This window comes from Chanos chanos, chromosome 5 (assembly GCF_902362185.1).
Source record: "Chanos chanos chromosome 5, fChaCha1.1, whole genome shotgun sequence".
NCBI classification, from domain to species: domain Eukaryota; kingdom Metazoa; phylum Chordata; class Actinopteri; order Gonorynchiformes; family Chanidae; genus Chanos; species Chanos chanos.
This window is the reverse complement of record NC_044499.1, coordinates 51,200,423-51,220,891: the sequence shown is the minus strand read 5'-3', so window position 1 is coordinate 51,220,891 and position 20,469 is coordinate 51,200,423. Positions and strand designations below refer to the sequence as shown.

Genomic DNA, 20,469 nt, shown 5'->3' with positions numbered 1-20,469 from the left:
TATTTGTGGGTGTTCACTACAACAGCGAAGATAAATCAATATTAAAATTCATTTTGAATACCACTGTGGCCCTCAGATGTCTGACTCTTCCTTTAACAGATTTCAGTCTCTTGATGAATGTTTATGTCTGACAATATCTATCTCATGGCTTCTTAAGCCTGTGTCTTATTCTGCTAAAGACCCTTAAATGCTAAAGAGAACTGAAGGTATCAAAGCACCAAATGCACATCGTACGGATGATTTACAGATGATCCATTAACACTGCCAGTTACTCTGGATTATAAGAGAACGAGATCACAGGGTAGAGGGAGCACCGAGGAGAACTGGGACAGGGCCCAGACGCTGAAATATTTATTTATTAATAATAAATATTAATGATGGTGTAAGTATCCACTGGACCCCTGTCTGAGAGAAGCACTGTGTTTGTAAGGTGCAGGGACATAGGGGAATCTGTTGGTGAGTGATCATTCAGTGAGAGCAAAAAGTGATGAGTGAGCCGTTCGGTTAATGAGCAAGGGTTTGTCTTCAGCGAGGGTACTCAAACTCGGCCTGAGGAATAATCTCTCATTCATCTTAACGCAAAGTATAAATGACAAAGAGGGTCTTTTTGTTTTCTTTTTTTTTTTTTTTGTATTTGCACATTTTCTCAGTGGCATTGGCACTGAACAGCACTGCAAAACAGAAGACACTCTACAGCTTTGAGCAGTGATGTTAGTTAGACTTGACTCCCTCTTGGTTAGTGTGATGTAATTCATACATTCAGAGACGTGTACCAAGGATGATCCTTCTTAAACATTTACAACCAAACACACTCAATAGAAACAGCTTCATTGGCTATAGATGTAGTATAAATAATACATTAAAAAAGATATTTTTAAATATCTTAATAAATGGTTGTGCTGTCCCTTCATATAAAGTCTTACTGGAAGACAATGTCATTTGAGTTTGGGGGGGGGGGAGGGGGGGTTTGGAGGACCCAGGTTTTGTTTGGTCTGACAGGAAACACATCGGTCAGATTCTAAGCGCCAGTCCTCAGTGATACTTTCGCCAGCGGTCCTTTTCTGTCAACAAAAAAACGAAATCACGTTGGCACCTGGTAACCAGTAAAACCCTACTGACATGGTTATGGTCCAAAAATGATCAAATATGATGTCTTAACGGTTCAAAAAGTTATTGTATGAAGATAAATAAGAGACCAGCAGACAGCTGGTACAGCCTGCACTGAGATGGGTCTGAACTGCTGGTACTGAGTTTCCAATCAGTTTTATTAACTTATGTCCATTCCAAGAACATGTTATTAACTTATCTCCATTCCACAAACATTTTCAAAGAGAACACTGAGAGAAGACACTTTAAAGCATTGACTGCTTTTGTAGCACACCGACAGATTCTCTCACACACACACACACACACACACTCACTGAGATGGGGGTAACTCCACATGTAGCTCAGGACACAGTAACCAGCGATCAGCATGGAGATTCCACCGATGCCACCTTTACGAACGTCAATGTACCTCCTGTAATACCACTGCCACCCTGATCACACAGAACAGACGCACAAACAGCACACTCATTATGCATCACTGCACACCTCCTGTAATACCACTGCCACCCTGATCACACAGAACAGACGCACAAACATCACACATGACTACACATCATAAATAACAAACACACAAATATCACACTCATTATGCATCACTGCACATCATAAACAAATAACATACAAATATCACACTCATTATGCATCACTGCACATCATAAATAACAAACACACAAATATCACACTCATTATGCATAACTACAGATCATCTCTCATAAAGTGACGCTACATTTAGACAACACGAGTGATATGTTCTTTACCACACACATCTTGTGTGGTGACCAGTCGACCCTTTGACAGAGTCTGTAGAAACACTGACCTCGGTTCAGCATTGCAATGCCTTCCCTGGGTGTCAGCGGCGTTCGCGAGATCAGCCAATCAGCAAGTTCGTTCAGCCTCACGTCTCCCAGGTGACGCTCACTCAGGGGACCTAAAAAACAAAACACACACACACACACACACACAAGTGATTAAGAACTCTATTAAGAGAGTCTTTTGAACCCAGCTAACCTGTGCGTCCTCTGACACAGGCTCAGCTGATTCTAATGATCCCTCATTCAGCTGATCCCTGATCAGCTAAATGAGACGTGAAACAGTCCTATTCAGAGCTCAGAGCAGAGAGGTGCAGGGCAGAGGGGCGTCAACTACAAGGTTAAAAATACTGTCTCACTCATTTAGACTGATTTTGCCCCCGTGTGAGGGGGAGACGCATGGGGCCTGCAGTAACTGGGCACTCTGCACTGGGGGAAGAAGAGGGAGATTAAATAATAATAATAATAATAATAATAATAATAATAATAAAGAATTTGTTTGTGCAGGTTTGAGTCAAACTGGCTAAGGAAGTGACATCATTACGTTACATTTAACCTCCTGTTTAAACAAAGACATACACAGGATTTGAAACAGGAGGCAAAAATCAAACAAGAGCACCGCAGAAAGGAGGGCCACCTCACACAATTACAAAGACATTCACAGTTGTATGGAGGGAAAAAAAACAATGTTTTAAAGAGGGTAAACGGGTCTTGGTGAGGCATGACAAACAGACTGGGTTTCAGAGGCAGTGCCTCCTTACCTCTACTGAGCCAACAAACCTCTTTACCTCAGTGTGTCCACTAGGATCAGAGACACTGGACCCTAAAACCAACATAGGTTTAAAACCCTTCACATTTAAATGCCTCTTTGGGAAAAAAAAAAAAAAAAAAAGATAATTGCTCCATGGTTAGTAACGACAAACATTAAAGCTGCAGAATATTCGTTTTTGGGTAAAGTGATTACACACTAAAGTATTACACTCTCAACAATTAGTTTTATATAGTTTTTAAATCACTTCACCAAGTCAGGCAGCATTTGGATGGCCGCTCAGGTAAGTTCCTCTAAAAGACTCACCTGCTGTTAGATATGACATGTTTACCTGGGTTCAGAGGCAGTGGGGGCGGGGATGGTCCAGTGGGAGGGGGGGCCCACACGTGCTGACTCAGGGCTCTCTCTGTGTGAGGTATGGGGAACTGGTAGTCACCAGTTAGCATAGATGCCCACTCCATGCCAGGGATGCGCTGTGTTCTTGAACTGGTTCCCTCAGAGAGAGAACTCTGCGTTGGCGTGTGGATGCCAGATGGCACAGGTGCCGACCGGACCTCGGTACCATCAGCCTGAAGCCTTTCTGGGCTTCGCTGAGATACGCGAGTCGACATCAATAAGGCAGAGGCACTTTCACGGTCGCAGGAAGCCACTTTGGCGACTCCCTGAGTAAGATGGACAACTGAGAGACCTCTGGACCTCCTGTTATACAGGCCCTCTTTAATGTGGTCCCATACAGAGGTCTTCGGCACAGAGGAGACCAGACCTTGTGCTGTCAATCCAAAAGTGCCTCCTCTCTGAGGCTCTGGGCCAGCCTCTATGTACTCCCAGAACTTTGGTTCGCTTTTGCGTTTGGAGCGGTCCAGCCGGTTCGGCAGCCGTTCTGAAACAGAGAGCCCAGGGGTCATCTTAAGGGCATCTTGAGAAGGAACTGCAGTGCCGACAGTGCTCTTGCTGGTGGCAGATGAGGAGGACAGCGTATTGTCCCTCTGTGACAACTTCATCTGGGAGGAGAACTTCGGCACTCTTCTGCCTTGAGCAGTTTTTCTGTCCGTCTGAATGGTCTCAGCCCGTTTTGGTTCTTTGAGAGCTTCTTGAAATAAGTTAGTCTCTGAGGTAGGTTTGTTTTCGTTCTGTTTGTAGGAAATAAACTGATTCCTTCTCTCCAACTCCCGCTCCCTTACTTCCAACCGTTTTATTCCAACATTCTCAGTTTCTTGTTTTACAGCCAGAGATGTAGAATAAACAGCTGGAGAGCTTTGGGAGGACGTCTTATCGCCAACCACTTTAGGTGCCTTCAGTTTGGATTTGACACTTTTCTGTGCGGTTCCTGGGTTAACAGGTAACGTATCGTCGGTGTGATCACTGATGTTAACCTTCAGGTTCCGCTTGGATGCTGTCCTCTTGGTTTTACTCATAGTGACCGTGTGTTTATCAGACCTACTGTCGTGCAGGTGGTCAGAGGCAGTAGAGGTTGTTGTTCTCTGGGCAGCCAAAGCCATTTTACAGTGAGGAAGGTGTGACTTCAGCCTTTTGAATGGCTTTCCACAGAAAGGACACTCCTCCATCTGCACATCTCCACTCTGCTTACCTAAATAAAAAAAGAAATATGAATATGATCAATTTATACCTATCTCTCTCTCTCTCTCTCTCTCTCTCTCTCTCTCTCTCTATATATATATATATATATATTCATAGAGAAAAAACAAGTTGCCCCCAAGTTTTAATTAGCTGAACTGTCTATACAGTTCGTGTTTTATGTGGACAAAAAAAGTACGAGCCAATTAAGCCTTAAGTGATGCCTTTCTAATCAGCCTGACTGTCCCTGCAATGCAACAGCCGTGTACACATGCGCCTTCAGACACAAATGCGACAGACGTAATTACTGGATGTACTCCACGTGTAGGACAGACTGTAACATTTTCCTAAATCAGCTCAAACTTAAAACTCGAAGGAGACTTTTTAAAAGTACTCGCTGTGCAGCACGTATCGTGACCGCTACGTCAGCTAAATGTGCCAAAAAAAAGCTCTTCACATCTTGCTCCTTTTTACGTAACAAGATTCTTACAAGATTTAACGTTCCGAAATACGATTGTTATACAGTGTATGCGAATTGTTAGTAAATTATCTGTTGTTCTATTACCACATTTAAGTAAACGTTCTACTCACGTGCACTCATATTGTAAAATCAGTTTCTCTGTCCGTCAGGTTAATGGAAGAGAAAAGTTGCTCTTGGCGTATGACTTTGACAGTTTTCTGCTGCAAGGATAGCTCACATAAAAGGCCACAAAGGAGTGAGTGAAGTTTATTATGTAAACGCGCCCTTGTAAAATGTCCTGGCTCTGAACGGATAGCGGTCGTCTTGTACATTATCATATCACTCATTTTAACAGCCATGCCATCGCAGGACAGTTCTTTGCTGTAAATTCAGATCCAAAACATAATTCACCCAGGTGGGATGGTCACCATGCCGTCGAGTATTTTTGTTATGCAAGACCCCTTTGGTAGGGTGAACAATGCCTGCATATAAATGGTCAAAATCGAACGCTCGACATTCTGAGTATTTGACTTTCATTAATATAAAATTGCACTGTCCGGATTATTTGCTCCGGGGTCGCTGAAAATGTTTGTCTCTCAATGATGCAATTTTGTATGAAATAAGTTATTAGTTTTCCATCCGTTCAGCTCTTGACGTGACGTAATCCACGGATGTGCATTGCGTAATGCGTACGTCACGTAAACATCAGCAGATGGCTGAAGGAGATATGTGGAAGCAAGTCAGTCACTTACGAAACTGAGTTACATAGATTACTCGAACTTTGACTTTTCTGACTTTGAGGTTTCGGCGATTTAAGGGATTCTTTATTTGGCCTTTTGTTCAGCGCAAGTGGGCCGTTGAAACAAAGGTACTTATGGTTTAGCTGTTGGGAACAGATAGCATAGTGAAGTAGCACAACGTCACCGAGCCGACCCTTCCTATTTGGAATAAAGCTGACTTTCCGTCGTTTTTTGTCGGTGTTGGACGTTCATGGACGTCGTCTATATACGGTGTTAGGTACTGTCGCTGACACTGTAATCTCATGATACTGACGAGGACTGCAGATAGACCGCCAACGTGAACAAACGATTTATTCCGGCGAGCAGCTGCTAACTGCCCAACCAAACCTAGCTGTACTAGCAACTAACAGACAGAAACTTTCAGTTCTGCCAGCTACCCAGCCAACTCGTTCTCTTTTTCTACAACCTGTTACGTTAGTTCTTTGCGACCAATTTTACGCTGCTAGATTTAACAGTAACTGTTTGACATTACGATGTCAAAAGATTTCTCCAGCTTGGGTTGTAGTCTTAGGCGTGTTACTGTAGCTGTGTAGTTAAAATTGGAGAGGCTTAAGTGTGTGGGGGAGAGGGCTGAGTCCATTACTCCCATCTTGTGTCGAGAGGAAAACCAGTGGACCGTTCTTGCCTGGGTAGGAAGTCGCTGTCATATGAAAAGCAACTCGATGCTAACAGAAAACAGGTAAGATCTCATTTAATTCTATCATTTAAATAAGCCACACCTTATATCTACAACTAGCTGACAACCCGATGTGTTAAAACTGTATTTGAGACTGGTTGTGCATAAAAAAAAATTCTCTTGATAATCAGCATCACTCGAGCCTGTATTTATAGATGCTGTGTCATTCGGAGCTGATTTAGTGAGCTTACGAAGGTTTCACTTAAAGCGACCTACGATAGAGGTTTTGAGCTATGTTGTCACGGCTTTAGCTGGAATTCTTTTCGACACACGTCTCGATGACTGATCAATGCGCTATTGGTTTCCCTTTCTCACTGTCTTAGACGTCGAGTCACGATGCTGCAGTCGGCACAATGATGACAAATCCACAGTGATACATTTACATTATTCTGTGTTTTTTTCCCTTCGTGACCAAGTAGCACTATAATATAGGACAATGATTTATAAACCAGTCCGACTCGGAAAACATTAGTTGTCCGTCGTTGCTCATAGCAGTGAAACATATTTTCACCAAATATTCAAACTCCTTTTCCACCGTCTCTCTCAGAGGCATCTGAAGTCCATCTTTTAGGCCTTCATTCTTGCTGCAAATTGTCTTGTACCTCGTGTAATGCTTTCATCTCCCCCTGTCGTGGCTTAAGAATGCGTCAGTGGATAAATGGGGTTAGGATATCACCAGCCCACATGTACAAAAAAAGGCACACAGGCTCACTCTAAAGACAAACCTCTTTATCGCCTCTCAATAGAAAGCGACACTTGAGCAGGGATGTGCAGGAGCAGCTGTCCCCGCAGGCCAAGAGGTCAGGAGGTCTGCTCTCCGAGCCAGGTCGGGACGTGTGGGACTCAGAGGTGAGAGAGAGAAAAGCTCGTATGTCTTACCAGTCTTCATCCATCTCTCAGTGTGAACGTCAGAGATGTTGGCGTTCTGATGCACTGACATGGTTTCCTCTCTGATGTGTGTTCCAGTCCTCCAGCAGCGACAGTAGCGGCATTAGCAGTCCAGAGTGGTTGGCAGGCGCCGGCAGCACCAACGCCAGTTGCCCAGAGATCAGAGGAAATCACGTCTCCCGCTCTCCCAGCAGTCCCCGCAGCTCCACTCGGCTGGCCGAAGAGCTGCCCGGCTCCTCGAGCCAAAATGGCGGCGAGTCGTACCATCTCATTAACCGCATCCTGAGAGATGCTCATTTCAGCAGCCTCGAGACCCGAGGCCTGCCGCGCCCCACGTGATCTATAACCGCCCGCTCTCGTAAGAATCTCAAGGACACGGTCAAGGACGTGAAGGAGCAGAGCACCTGTGACATGGAGAAGGGGAGTCTTTGGGCTCCGTCCGGAATATGAGACTGCTCCTTTGCTCCGCAGCTTGCAGTGACTCCCATTACTGTGGTGTTCCAGCACTTTCCATGTTCATAGCATGTTTGGGAAAGCTGTGTTGTATTTGTCCCAGACATACACTTTGTTTTGGTGCTATCTCAAGAAAAAAAAAAAACCATACAGACAGTTTATCACTCGCTTTCTATATCAAGTAACTTAAACATATGCTGAGGGCGTTTTTGTGAGGTATAGCAGATATTCCATACAGAAAACATGTAGAGTTTCCCAGAGGAGGGACAATGTTGTCTGTTTTTTGTTTTTTTGTGTGTGTGTGTGTGTGTTCTCGGTGTGTGGGGGATGTAGCCGATGTGTCTCGTGTAGGGAGATCTCTCTGTTATAAGCATATCTTAGGTTCACTGTGACAGAACTAGAGATGGATGGAGATTTTTTTTTTTTCTTTCGAAAGATGAGCAGATTCTCCCTTTAACATTGACTGCCCCACTGCCATCCTTTGCCTTGATGTCTGTGGACGTCAGCTAGGACAACCGGTAAGAGGTAGCAGAGATCCATGTCTGTTTGTAACAATATCAGAAACAGCGAGTGAGACTAAACCATGCCCTCTGTACTGTCACTGATCTCTGGGAATGGGAGTGGGGGAGGCGCTCGTCTGGCTAAAAGCACAATTTTGTAATCTAGTGTTCCCAACTTCTCAGGCTGACGTTTTCCCTCCACAATTCCCAGAGTTCTCTCAGGTAGCTGTCAGACACAGGTGTGAACCTGCTGCAGGTGCAGTGTGAGTCTGGAGGGTTTTTTTTTCATTGTCCTCCCCCCAAAATGGTTTGGGGCCATACAAGAGCAGCAGTGACACCCAAATTCAGCTGGTCAGATTTTCCTGTTATTCTGGTGCCATTGAAGCCAAAACCCCAGGAGGGGAAGTTACTGTCTAGGATTCAGACCCATAACAGGATGATGGAGTTGTTGTGAATGTGTGGAATATTCTAATTGTTCTGAAATATAATGAATAAATGCATATTTGACTCAGGTCCGCTGCAGATACATACTCTAATCGTGACTGTTTTTGAAGAAGTCCTTTGACCAGAGAGAGAAAACGGTATCAGAAAGTGCTGACCGTGTTAGAATGGGGTGACATGGTGCAAAGAGAACAGAAACGCCTTCTAAAAAAGGACGAAAAACCGGCCCGGGGTGATCCTGAAATACTCTGGCACACGAAGGTCAGTGTGTTCCTGTAACGAGAGCACATCGTGGAAGAGGGTCCATCCCAAAATTAGCTTCCCACTCTTAACATAGCACTGCAGAGAACTCCAAGTACTGTACATCCGGCACTGCGTTCAGGACAGCCTCAAGTCCAGCCCAGTCAAGTCCACTACCAAAGGACTGGATGCATGTAGATCAGGTTTAGAGTAACTGGTCTAAGTCTTCACCCATTGTCTCAGTCAAAAGGGTTTAGATCTTAGACTGATGGTGGTCACACAAGTTCCTGATTTGATTCTTAATATATCACAATGTCTGTCAGTAAGTGTCACCGGGTGGCTCTGTAGAGTCCGTGTGACCCTTGACCTACAGACAGCTCGCGGTAGAAGAGTCAGTTCTCTTAATTGTCTGAATGACACCCAGGGTAAAGAGAGAGACAGTGTTCGAGGGATCAGCTGTTACTGATCAGTGTATTGTTATGGCCAAATCAATCACTGTGTTGTTGAATTAATTTTTCTGTTTTTGTTGATAATCATTAGTAGAGTCACTGCCATGGGTTTTTTTTTTTATTTTTTGGTCATTGTTGTTTTTGTATGAAGGACTGTACATTAGCCAACGCAGACAACGAGTCTGGCTCACAGTTTGGAGATCGTGGCATTGACCAATAAAAGGCCGTTTTGGTAACTGTCTCCAGGACTTCACCACTGAAACTGAACTGAGTCTGGGTTGGTGTTTATCTTCTATCAGGCTCAGGGAGAGAACTCCCTCTATACTGCAGAAAGTCACAGTCAACAGAGAAACCGCAGTGTGAGAAAAGGTGACGGCTCTTTATTGAGACCTGCGTGTAGTGTTCCACAACTAACAGTGTTCTTTCATTTTCATACCACTCACAACACAAAACAAACAAACAAACAAACAAAATGACCTGTGAGTCCTGTGACACACTGACAGACTTAATACAGGCATAGGTACATTAGGACATCCATGTCACCCTGTGTCAAAAATACATTTGGTTTTTGTTCAATTTCTGTCAATAATAAGACTAATAACAGAGTCAACATTTTGCATTCATTTTAGCATAACAGTCTGGAAGACAAAGAAGGGCTCCAGAAGATGAGACCACAGTGCAAAACAAGTCAAAACTGTTTCAGGGAAAAAAAGCAAAACGCTCACTTATAGAGGTCATGTAGGGGTCAGAAAAACAAAAGGGAACAGAGACTTACATCAAAGGGGTTGGTGAGATATAAAACTAAAAGATGGGTCAGATATAGATAATAGACATTAGAATAAGGTACAGAGACATTGCCCTACACAGGCATAGAGGTAATAAAGGTGTTAGAGAGGCATAGACGTAAAAGGTAAAAGAAGAAAATCCTGAGTTTTCTGACATAATTCTTCCAAATTAGACACAGTAAATCAGACAGGAGAAGTCCACGGTTGAGTTATTCGATTATTTTAAACAGAATTTAAAGTTAAAAAATAAAAAATAAAAAAAGTTGTTTGTGGAGGCTGCAGATAGAGAACCCTTGTTTAAACAGTAAAGTCGTTACGGTGAAAGTCGTTTCTCGGCAGGCAGGGTCAGAGGTTAAGGAAAGAGAAGGCAGAGGGCGGCCGGCTGTCGCGTGGGGATGACGGGAGAACCGATGCCATCTCCACACTCTTCTCAGGAGCCGTGGGCATTTGCGCGTCTGTCTGGCCTTCCGGTTCCACCAGCACGGGTTCGACCAGGCATACTGGTTTGCCTCTGTTCACCAGTTCCATACCACTAAACAGAGACAGCGTGGGGTGGTGGGAGGAGGAGGAGGGCAGGGCAGGGGTTTGGCTTTGCTCCGGGGGCTTTAAATTTCCCTCCTGCGTTTTGGCGTAGCGACAGCTGGAGAGGTCCTCTGTCTCCCTGGCCTCCTCTCCCTCTGCAGCGTCCGCAGTCTCTTCCCCTGAATCACAGCCTCGCTCTTCCTCCGGCCCTGCCCGCGTGGAGGGACCGTCAGAGCCGGCGGGCGGGGGCTGTTCCCCCGCAGCGCCGGGGGGGTCCGCGACGGCCAGCGGGTCGGGGAGCATCGGCTCGGTCAGAGAGGAGTCAGACGCTGGGTCAGAGACCAAAGGATTATTGGAAGGCAAGTTCTGATGGGCTGCTCCTCTCGGACCTCCCATCAGAGCCTCAAACTGTCGCAGGAGCTGCATGAGAAGGAGCAGGGAGCACAGAAACACGGGCGTGGAGAAGATTTTAATCGACACATCCATGCAGATTCTGCACAAGTCTGGAATCACAGCAGGAGAGTTTCACAGGCTCTACACTAGACAGCAGAAAGGCACCATGACACATCCACTCTCTTTAAGAAATTTTTCTTTTTTGTTTTTGAATCACTCTTTCTATGCTCTGGAGTTAAGCGTTACCTTGGTCGCTTTGTTGGTGACAGGCCCAGAGGCTCCCTGACTGAGCCGGGAGAGAGAGACCTGCGTGGCCATGAAGATTTGATCCAGGGAGAGGAGGTCTGATGACATCAGGCAGGCCACTGCACACAGTGCCCTCTGGTGGTCAGAGAGAGAGAGAGAGAGAGAGAGAGAGAGAGAGAGAGAGAGAGAGAGAGAGAGAGAGAGAGAGAGCGCGAGCGATATTACCAAGTGTCACTACCTCTGCATATGATCACTGTTTCAAACTTGAGGATTTTCTGCTTGTTTTTCCCTCACAGAAGAACCTAGACTAACTTAGAGCACTCAAGACTAATGAGAAAAAAATGTATTTTGTATTCTCAGGGTTCCAGGCAAGTTATGGCCAAAACAGCATCGTCCTAAAAACATTGAACTGGGTGATATATGACAATAATAAAACACAATAAAATTGTCCACATGGTTATCAGTCTAAATTAGAGGCAGTCCAGTCCAGGCCCACAGTCATACTGCTTTTCTCCGGTCAAAAGTTCTCTGACTAGTCAAAGACCACAGTTGTTGGTCAGTTTGAAAACTAGCATAAATATAATCTGAATAAATTAACTGATAGAAAAAGCATGTGGACTGTACCATTTGGACATTGTGTGAGGGGTCCAGCAGTTTGCGAGCAAGAAGTTCCACGACCACCTCACAGTTTAGAGTGGAGCATCTGTGGAGAACAATGACTGGACATGTTAAAACGACAACACCTCCTTACTGCGTTTACAGACTGACAAGTTAATGACAACATTTATCTGTCTCACCGTGAGATGGCACCAGGCACAGTTTCTGAGTGTAGTCAAAGATCCTTGGTTTAAATGTGTACTGAACGTAGCCACACACACCCTCACAGAACCCTGACTTTACACAGACTACACACAGTCAGGTTAAGGAACCAAACAAGAACCCGGGGATCTAGCTTGGGGCAGGTCTAAGAGCTGTTTTCTCCTTTCGAATTAGGAATCTTTCCCTCTCTTTAGATCCTCTCTAACTGTTCCCAGATCAGGCCACTGACTCTTTAATGAAGTGCTGGGTCTCCTCTCTCGTGAGGAACACTCTGGAGCCCTCCATCAACGTGGAAATGAGCGCCACCTCCTGGCCACAGTCTCCCAGCTGCATGGCCTCCACCCTGAAACACACACAGACACACACACACACCATCAGCCCCTGTATAAGACAGTCATTTCCCACCCCATTGTTCTATTTGTCTAACCCAGAGGTCCTGTCCTGGCCTGGCGGGTCAAAAGCCTTTTGGTTCTCACCTCTTAGTTTGAGGCTGATTTTCACCTGAAATGCAGGTGACTGTGCTCTTCAGCCAATGACAGACCATGTGTGCTTGGTTGAAAAGAAAAGCAGCGGGAGTTTGGCCCTCTGAGACAGGATTTGGGCACCTCTGGTCTAAACACACACTTTCCTAATTTTGTTCAGGTTAAACAGAAAGCGATTTTTCCTCCAGCCAACAGGCGATTGGCCATTGACCTTCCATAATGTTTTACCCTCATAATTTGAAGCATAATCTCATTTTTATGTCCAGCTGAAATAAGTCACATGTAGCATGTGCAGAACTGGTAACCTAAAACAACGGACATTACACCGTACACTCTTGTGATAGTAGTTTTGGCCTATTCTTTTACTCTCCTTATGTGGGAGTTTATTTCTGGCTAGGAGGCAATTCACCTTCTCAAACTCTGACCTTCCAAATCTTTGACTCACCAAAGAGTAATCCACTGACAGCTACTGAGCACGGTTTCAAGATTAACTAATATTGTCCTTATATAATGAGCTCAGTTTTCAATACGATGACAAAATACTTGATTATGACATCACGCCAGCGATGCTTTTATCCAGTTATAACACAGCAGAGGAACGTGGAACTCTGACCATATTACTCTCTTTGTCCTCTGCATTCTGGAAGATTTAAGAATATTCTTCTCCGTTTTGGAGAGTGGACAGCCAGATTGTGCTAAAATAAACCACTCCAAAAAAAAAAAAATAATAAAACATTCAATACACGTCCACTTATGATCTAAATATTTCAATAACTGACTCAAAAGAGCAGCACAGTCCCTCTAATGTATTCAACTTGTGTTCAGTGACCCACTTCTCTGGAGAGCCTTAAAGGTTCCATTTACCGCTCTGATAAGTCTCCGCTCTCCCTGCTGGCTCCTGAGTGGCTGTCTGTCCCACCTGACTTGCTGCTCCCACCCCCTGAGGTCCGGCCGATTGGTCCATTCTCCCGAGAGGAGTCGCAGGGAGAGCCGTGGCCGCTGTCTTGCTCCTCCCAGCCCCCCCCAGGCTGCCCCGGGCACCTGCCAGCCGCTGAGGAAGAGGAGGAGGAGTATGAAAATTGGACAGTGCAAAGAATTACGCTTGGTGTGCATATGATAATTTCTTTTTCGCACAGACAAGTGAATCTGCGGGGACCTGAACACTGAATGTAGTATTTGAGGATCAGTGAACACATCAGAAGTACATATTGGGATAAATATAGCGAAGGATGAAAATCATGAGAGAGTATTAACATATAACAAAACAAACTATGTTTATTTCATGAAATAAGACGTATTTCACTCATATATCTAACTCTCTGTTCCCTGTGGACTGTAGACCTGAACCAGTGTGCTGGTTTTACCTTTGCGGCTGTGTTTTGGCACGTTATAGGCACACGCTGGCACTGCCACCTCCACCACACCAGAGGGCGCCACCACGGCCCGGTAGTGGTTGTCTTGGAGACGGATTCCTGGTTGTTCTGAAGGAGGCAGGACAGCACTTGCCACAACTTCAGCAGCTTTCTGAATCTTGTCTAACAGCGTCGCTGCACCTGTCCCGAGCACAAAGACGCAATGGCACTGTCAGCAAACTCTCATCACTCTACCCCATAGACTCAACAGACGCACTAAACCTTCAGTCCTTCAGCCGTTCCTATCTGTCAGATAAAATACAATAAACTTTCTACCCTAACCGCTCAGCATATTCCAGGTTATATCTGATACACTGTGTGGATTCAGCTCAGTAGACTTGATTTCAAAACCTCTGAACAAACTCCACAGCTGCTCTGATGGCACCTAAGTGAACTCAACAGGCAGCACGGAAGTAAAGCCTTGACTGCTCACCAGTGCCTTTCTTCGCTGGGCTGTATCCAAACCCCTGCAGTCCAGACCTGGGAGATGACTCTGAGCCCATCCCTACAGAACAAACACGTGAAAACAGACTGCCTTTAATACCAGCTCTGGAAAACAGGGTGTCAGGCTCTAACACACACAGTCTCATACACTCAGCTTTAGGGGTTAACATCACATCACCATACATAATAAGATACACCCAGATTATAGACAGCAGTCTATAATAAACAATAAACCTTAAATGGAAGCACAGGGTTACTGTGCAAAAAGGACAAAATATAGCGGCAGAGGTTAAAAAACAAACAAACAAACAAATAAACAATATACATGCAGGGTCAGGGAAAATTTAGGAATGGAGAATATGCGACAGATTAAAACAATATTTACGATAATCTGGCAGTATGCACATATACAAATGTGTGCTAAGGTTGTGTCTGATTGTGCACTGGGAAAGTTCACTCACCCATGGTTGGGGTGGCAGCTTTACAGGGGGACAGCCCAGTCTCCGCAGTGACCGTGTCAGTGAACAGGAGACTGGCCAAATCCTGCAGACATCAGCAACAAAGCAAACTGACTCGTCCACACACACAGATATATACACACATACACACACACACGTACACTGATGTAGCTTGGTATGACTGGGTTAACGGAGGGCACAGAAGACCCTACAGACAGAGACACAGACAGAGACAGAGACAGAGACACAGACACAGACAGAGACGGAGACGGAGACGGAGACAGAGACAGAGACACAGACAGAGACACAGACAGAGACACAGACAGAGACGGAGAAAACCTCACCTGAGCAGCACTTCGCACCCTCTGGTAGGGAGCGTTTCCATGAATGGGGTCTGGAGGACCACTGTAGACTGGGGGTCGGGGGTGGGATAGAGAGAGAGAGAGAGAGAGCGCATCACGAACTAAATTCTTATTTTATTCTTACATACCAGACAAGATCTTTGCTTACAATCCAAAATAAAACATATTTTGACTTCCAACTGACATAATATGAACAGCACATTCGCATTTGTAGTTGATATGAAGATTCTATGAGCTGGAATATTATATGTCCAAAACATTTTCGTCTGCTCAATCCTTTAACGTATGACGGGTTTTTTTTTTTTGTCTCTGCTGGCCGTACCTGTCACCTCCTGTATAAACGTAACGTTTCTGCGTAGTTCCGTGAGAAAATGCGGCGGCCCATGTCCACTGACATGCAGCAGTATCTTAAGTACCTAGGAAAGCGAAACCGTGAATAAAACACGAGGTTTGTCACCTCACGCGCCACGCACAATACATCTCTACCTCATGTGCTGAAGAAAAACGACAGTCCCATAATGTTTATCACAGAAGAGAACAGTCCAAAAGGGCAAGTGAGAGTAATTGAGTGAGTGAATGAGAGAGAGAGAGAGAGAGAGAGATTAAACAGAATTGTTTATTTTCAGCGAATGCGCTCAATTCTTGCTTTGCATAGCGACTAGGGTTGGCTTTTAGTCGGGCCCAACCCTTTGGAAATTCCTCAAGATGCCAGTGTCTCTTGCATTAAACACTTTCCGACATATGGGGTCTCACCTTTAATTTCACATGACAAGACTCCACCTGCAACCTCTCCAACAAGTATTCCAACAGACACTGACAGCAACCCACTGACTCATGGGAAATTTCTGCAGTTTCATCTGAGTAAAGGTACAACCGGTAAACGTAAAAGTTCAGTCCAAACCAACCCAAATGACAACAATGCTAGGTGGGAAAAGGATACTTCCAATTTCTTCAAAGAGATAGCCGGGGCAAGGCGTTTCGTCATCTGCCGTGGCCTTCATCAGTGTGGGAACCTTCGGAATATTACAAATTAGTTTAATTCACATTACTGACGGACAGTGAGTCACGAGAGCTCCAATCTTTAGTCCAGAGTGAAAACAAGAACAACGTTACCATAGAAAGCGGATTCAAATGAATCAAAACCAAGCATCCCTACAAGCGCAGATGTTAGATGCACCAGATTGATGCAAGACGTGAAACTGAAATCTAACTGGGGTCATTAATCACCCAGCGGTCACGTTACAGCAAGACATTGCCCAATAGTTTGTCGTTGTAATCAAAAATATGGTTTGATGACATACAATCGGCACAAATACTTCAGCTAAAGTTAGCTGTGGGATTAAGACCCGCGTATATAAAAACTAGAGAAAAACCTACTTTTTGAAGAAAAGCCAGTCGTTCCATGAGAGTGGCCATATTCTGTCAATATTAAATGGTCCTTTCGCCTGTGTACCATCGCTGTCAAGACTGTCTGTGTGAGGGGCGGACGGACTGCAACCGCATTTCCTGGCAAACAACGTGAAATGCAATTTTATTGGAGTTTTCATTGGTCTGCTGTTTTACTTGAGACGTATGCTTGACAAATCAGAAAGGGGTAAGTACAGCCGGGACTCTTGATCGACGCAGGACTGGACAAATAAAAAACTCGGTTTAGGATTGCGTGTAACGTGTCAAAGGGCACAGCTATGGCGCCGTACATGTTCAAACATTGACCGCTATTTCGTTTGAAAGCACGACAGACGAATTCGAGAGGAATGTTAATTAGTGAAGCAGTGCAAATCTAAAAGCACTGCGCTGACATTAACAAGTTCGTGTCTTAGTTTTAAATCAAACAACGTCATTCTGCTGTTGGGTAACACCAGCCCATCACGTTAGAATAAGTCAGTTCTCCAGACATGTCAGGGACAAACGTTTGGACCCGCAGCCGAGAAAGGCTGAGGCAGTTTCCCGAACTGCTTGCGCAGTGCTCCGGAGAGGTAACAAACACGCATCAACTGCCAGCAGCAATATCTTTAAATCTCTGTCTGGCTCTAAACTCTTTTTTTTTTTTTTTTTTCCGCAGGCAGCTGCTTACGGAAAATGTGTCGCTGCCACGACAACAGGGAAGGAAGAGCTGAGGAAAGACCTGTGTGTGAAAGAGTTCCAGGCACTAAAGACGTGTTTTCTCTCTGCGGTGAGTGAATGCACTGTAGGGAAAGCCAGTCCAACCCAACCCTGCTACCGCGGAGTTTGTTCTTATGTAGCAGTAACACTCCTGCCTGTACTGGTTAGGGGCATTAGTCTGAATGAGGTGTATTTATTGTGTAGTGCACGACACCGGGCGATATCGTGTGGTTGGAATTCTTAATTAGCGAGATGACTTTTTGTTAAAAGTCAGACCTGTCTAATGGGAGAATAGCACACGAAAATACACAGAATTGGACAGTCCAGGGTTACCATGTTTCTTGGAAAACCTTGAAATGAACAAAACCGTTTTACAGTCGTGGAAAACCCCTGGACTTTAACAAAAATGCCAAACGTCCTGTAAAACACCTGGAAATCATTGAACGTAGAAAATAAAGGCAGCTGTTTCTATAAATGTTTCGGCTGATGCTGCAGAGTCCGCGGGAAGATTGTGCTGATGAATTGAATACACGGCATTCAGGGGTGGGCGGGACCACGGTGGCTCAAGCCAGCCAGTGTGGCTTTCATATAAGGTTTTTATATCAGATGAACATGAGAAGCTATATAAACAAAGTAGGAATTTAAAAACCTGTGTAAGTGCATGTGTGTGAGGGTGCAGTTACCTGTACAGTGTCCTGGAAAAGAGATGGAACTCTGACAGTCTCTTGACTTGAATTATTCAGACAGTTGAGAAATGCTGGTTTGTAGAATACCCTCTGCAACAGATTCAGGTCATGGATTAATTACCATATCCTCAGATTATTGGCTACCAGTCGCTTTTGACTCAATAATCTTGTGATTGTAGATCAGACTAACTGACTGATGTGTAATACATTGTTCATGTACAACTACACATGGTAAATGCATCTTCTCTTTTCTTCAGGCTAAAAAGGGTCTAAAGTAGAAGAGGATAATCGCCGAAGAAGGAAAGAACCAGAAGCTTGTTTTTTTTTTCCCGGCCCTATGGGATGATGGAAGAAAACTGGACCTTTTTAAGCCTGGTTTCAGAACAAACCGGCGGACAGCTGGCACGGCCAGATAGACCCGTGTCAGAAAGGAGTCCTGTTCCTTTGAAACGTCCATCAAATATCCAGGAGACATCGTGTGATTTGTGGTTTTCAATATTGTTCGTATTTATTTGTACATTATAGAATACAGTCGTTTCATAATGCTTCCACGTGCTGTGATGCGTTTATGGCAGCTGGAGTGTGACCTCGACACCGTTAGACGAACATAAAAGCAGTGGACTAATTTGACGCAGGCCTCTGGCTTTGAGTCTCTTTGAGAGAGAGAACGAGCCTTGGGGTGTGGCTCTGTGAGCTGGACTACATCCTGGTTTCAGACACTACACCTGGATCTCTTTACCTGTTTAATCCCTAATAACTTCTGCTGGGGGGTTTGGAGAGCTGATCAGACTAGAACCGTAGAGCAACATGAAGGAGAAACTGATTAATGTTAATGTCTGTCGCCCCCCCCCGTACCACATACTTTAATGTGTGTTTACTATGAAACATACACCACAAACCTGCATTCCTCACACCAACTATCACACCCAAGGCTCATTAGAGTCATGTTAGCTGATTAAGAGGTTGTAAAGCAAAAAAAAAAAATGTGTCAGTAACGACTTGTGATCAACAGTGTATCCAAGCAGCCAATCAGAGAGCTGGGTTAATGAGTTTAGCATGCGCAGCTGAAGACAATGTGAGTTGCAGTCCTGCTCAGTTCATCGACAACACACACAGAGGGGTTCTCCCTAAAACCAGCACTCAGAGAGCGACAGGGTTTTCTCCTCATATGGAGTTGATTCACACGTTTCTTGCTGTGCGGTTGATTTAAGAGGTATGGCATTCTGGAACCAGGGACCAGGGCAGCCCAAACAGGACCTGGAGCAGTGACTTGCGCTGGCTGGCAAGAATCTACTTAATTTGCCAAGCACTGTAACTCACCAGTGTCAGTTAAGCCAACCTTAACCCAATGAATGTGAAATCACACCTAGCCATGTCACATGCCATCCATAGTCTTTTTAAACGGGGCATTAAAATCTGTTCTAATTGTAGCCTCTTCCATACATTGGTAGAAGTGCCATGTGTTTTACACTAGCATAAGATATAGAGACAAATGTGAATTAGCAAAAAGGATCATTAAAGTAAAAAAAAAAAGATGGAAAAGATTAAATGGTGTAATGGTTCTATGGAACAATCTGAAACACTGGACTTACCCCTGTCAGTCACGACTGGTTACTGGTTCTGAAGGGCCAGTATTAGAACTCGCTTTATTGTGTTTCAGACACCTGCTTTCATGGTGATTTCATTACTGGTGCCACTGAATTATTTATGAATTCGTGTTTGAATCCATACGACTGATGCTTATGACTGGAACCAAAGAGTAATCTGAAGAATAATTTTGCCTGACCTGTCTGTTCGTTCAGGCTGTCGGCGAAATTGTGAAACAGTGCATGACAGAACAAAACAAAGACCACCAATTTCCAAACGGTTTAATGAAACAGATTTAATTTTATTATATAAACTTAAGTCTTAAAACATTTTTAAAAGAAAACAGAGGGAGGAAGAAGTGGGTCGGCGTTTATAAAAATATAACAGGTTTGATCAAAGTGAACTGGTCCAACTAATTTAAATTACATTTTAAATACCAAACAAAATTATTCAATAACTATGGATTTTTTTTTTCTTGTTAAGTATGAACAGACAGTTAAGTACTATATCACACAGTAAAGTACTTAATCATCTAAATACTCTGAAGTATTGTGTTTCCCTCAACTAGTTCGGCGACAATCACTTCGTGGCCCACGAAAACGCAAATACAATTCTAAAAATGCACAGCATGAAGCAATGACACACCGACCTTCCAATGACCTTGACAGAGTCCTCACCAGCTCTCCTATTAACCGATGATACACAACAAACACAGAAAGCAATAGTCCACTCTGAACCCTCGTATCGCGTCGATTCATACAGACAGGCTCATAAACATTAAAGGAAAGAGGCACAGACCAAGCAGACACAACCCAACACCGCAGAGGAACATACTTAAGAACACTGAAAGGCTCGCGTTGGGAAAAGGACATTCATAACCATGTGGAATGGACAGTAGGAATGCTGGAAATTTACGGCAAATTCAGCATCTGAATGCATGTTTTACGACGCGTCCGATGCGTTATAAAACAGTCCATTATAACACTGTCCGTTTAAAGACTCC

General features: G+C 44.4%; 2 protein-coding genes across 2 annotated transcripts; both read right to left on the bottom strand.

Annotated features, from left to right (window-relative positions):
- Nucleotides 1–967: 967 nt before the first annotated feature.
- Nucleotides 968–4,877, bottom strand: LOC115813062 (uncharacterized protein DDB_G0284459). The gene is made up of 5 exons (XM_030775652.1): nt 4,852–4,877; nt 3,017–4,273; nt 1,925–2,035; nt 1,422–1,538; nt 968–1,061 (listed from the first exon to the last, which is right to left on the bottom strand). Exons 1-5 carry the CDS (start codon nt 4,859–4,861, stop codon nt 1,033–1,035), a joined length of 1,524 nt encoding a protein of 507 aa, XP_030631512.1. The 5' UTR covers nt 4,862–4,877; the 3' UTR covers nt 968–1,032.
- Nucleotides 4,878–10,249: 5,372 nt separating this feature from the next.
- tepsin (TEPSIN adaptor related protein complex 4 accessory protein) lies at nt 10,250–16,543 on the bottom strand. Its single transcript, XM_030775222.1, has 13 exons — nt 16,468–16,543; nt 16,031–16,103; nt 15,844–15,935; nt 15,413–15,506; nt 15,073–15,140; nt 14,732–14,813; nt 14,260–14,331; nt 13,779–13,967; nt 13,279–13,465; nt 12,162–12,275; nt 11,738–11,816; nt 11,114–11,248; nt 10,250–10,894 (listed from the first exon to the last, which is right to left on the bottom strand). The coding sequence occupies exons 1-13, from the start codon at nt 16,504–16,506 to the stop codon at nt 10,298–10,300; spliced, it is 1,821 nt and encodes a 606-aa protein (XP_030631082.1). The 5' UTR covers nt 16,507–16,543; the 3' UTR covers nt 10,250–10,297.
- Between the last annotated feature and the right edge of the window lie 3,926 nt (nt 16,544–20,469).

Coding starts and splice junctions, on each gene's coding strand:
- LOC115813062 (XM_030775652.1), bottom strand. Junction 2,036..3,016: donor CCCACTGCCTCTGAACCCAG/GTAAACATGTCA, acceptor TTTGTTTTTTAG/GTCCCCTGAGTGAGCGTCAC. Junction 1,062..1,421: donor GTGGAGTTACCCCCATCTCA/GTGAGTGTGTGT, acceptor TTTTGTTGACAG/AAAAGGACCGCTGGCGAAAG.
- tepsin (XM_030775222.1), bottom strand. CDS start 16,506: ATGGCCACTCTCATGGAACGACTGGCTTTTCTTCAAAAA. Junction 16,104..16,467: donor GACTGGCTTTTCTTCAAAAA/GTAGGTTTTTCT, acceptor AATATTCCGAAG/GTTCCCACACTGATGAAGGC. Junction 14,814..15,072: donor GGGTGCGAAGTGCTGCTCAG/GTGAGGTTTTCT, acceptor TGATGTCTGCAG/GATTTGGCCAGTCTCCTGTT.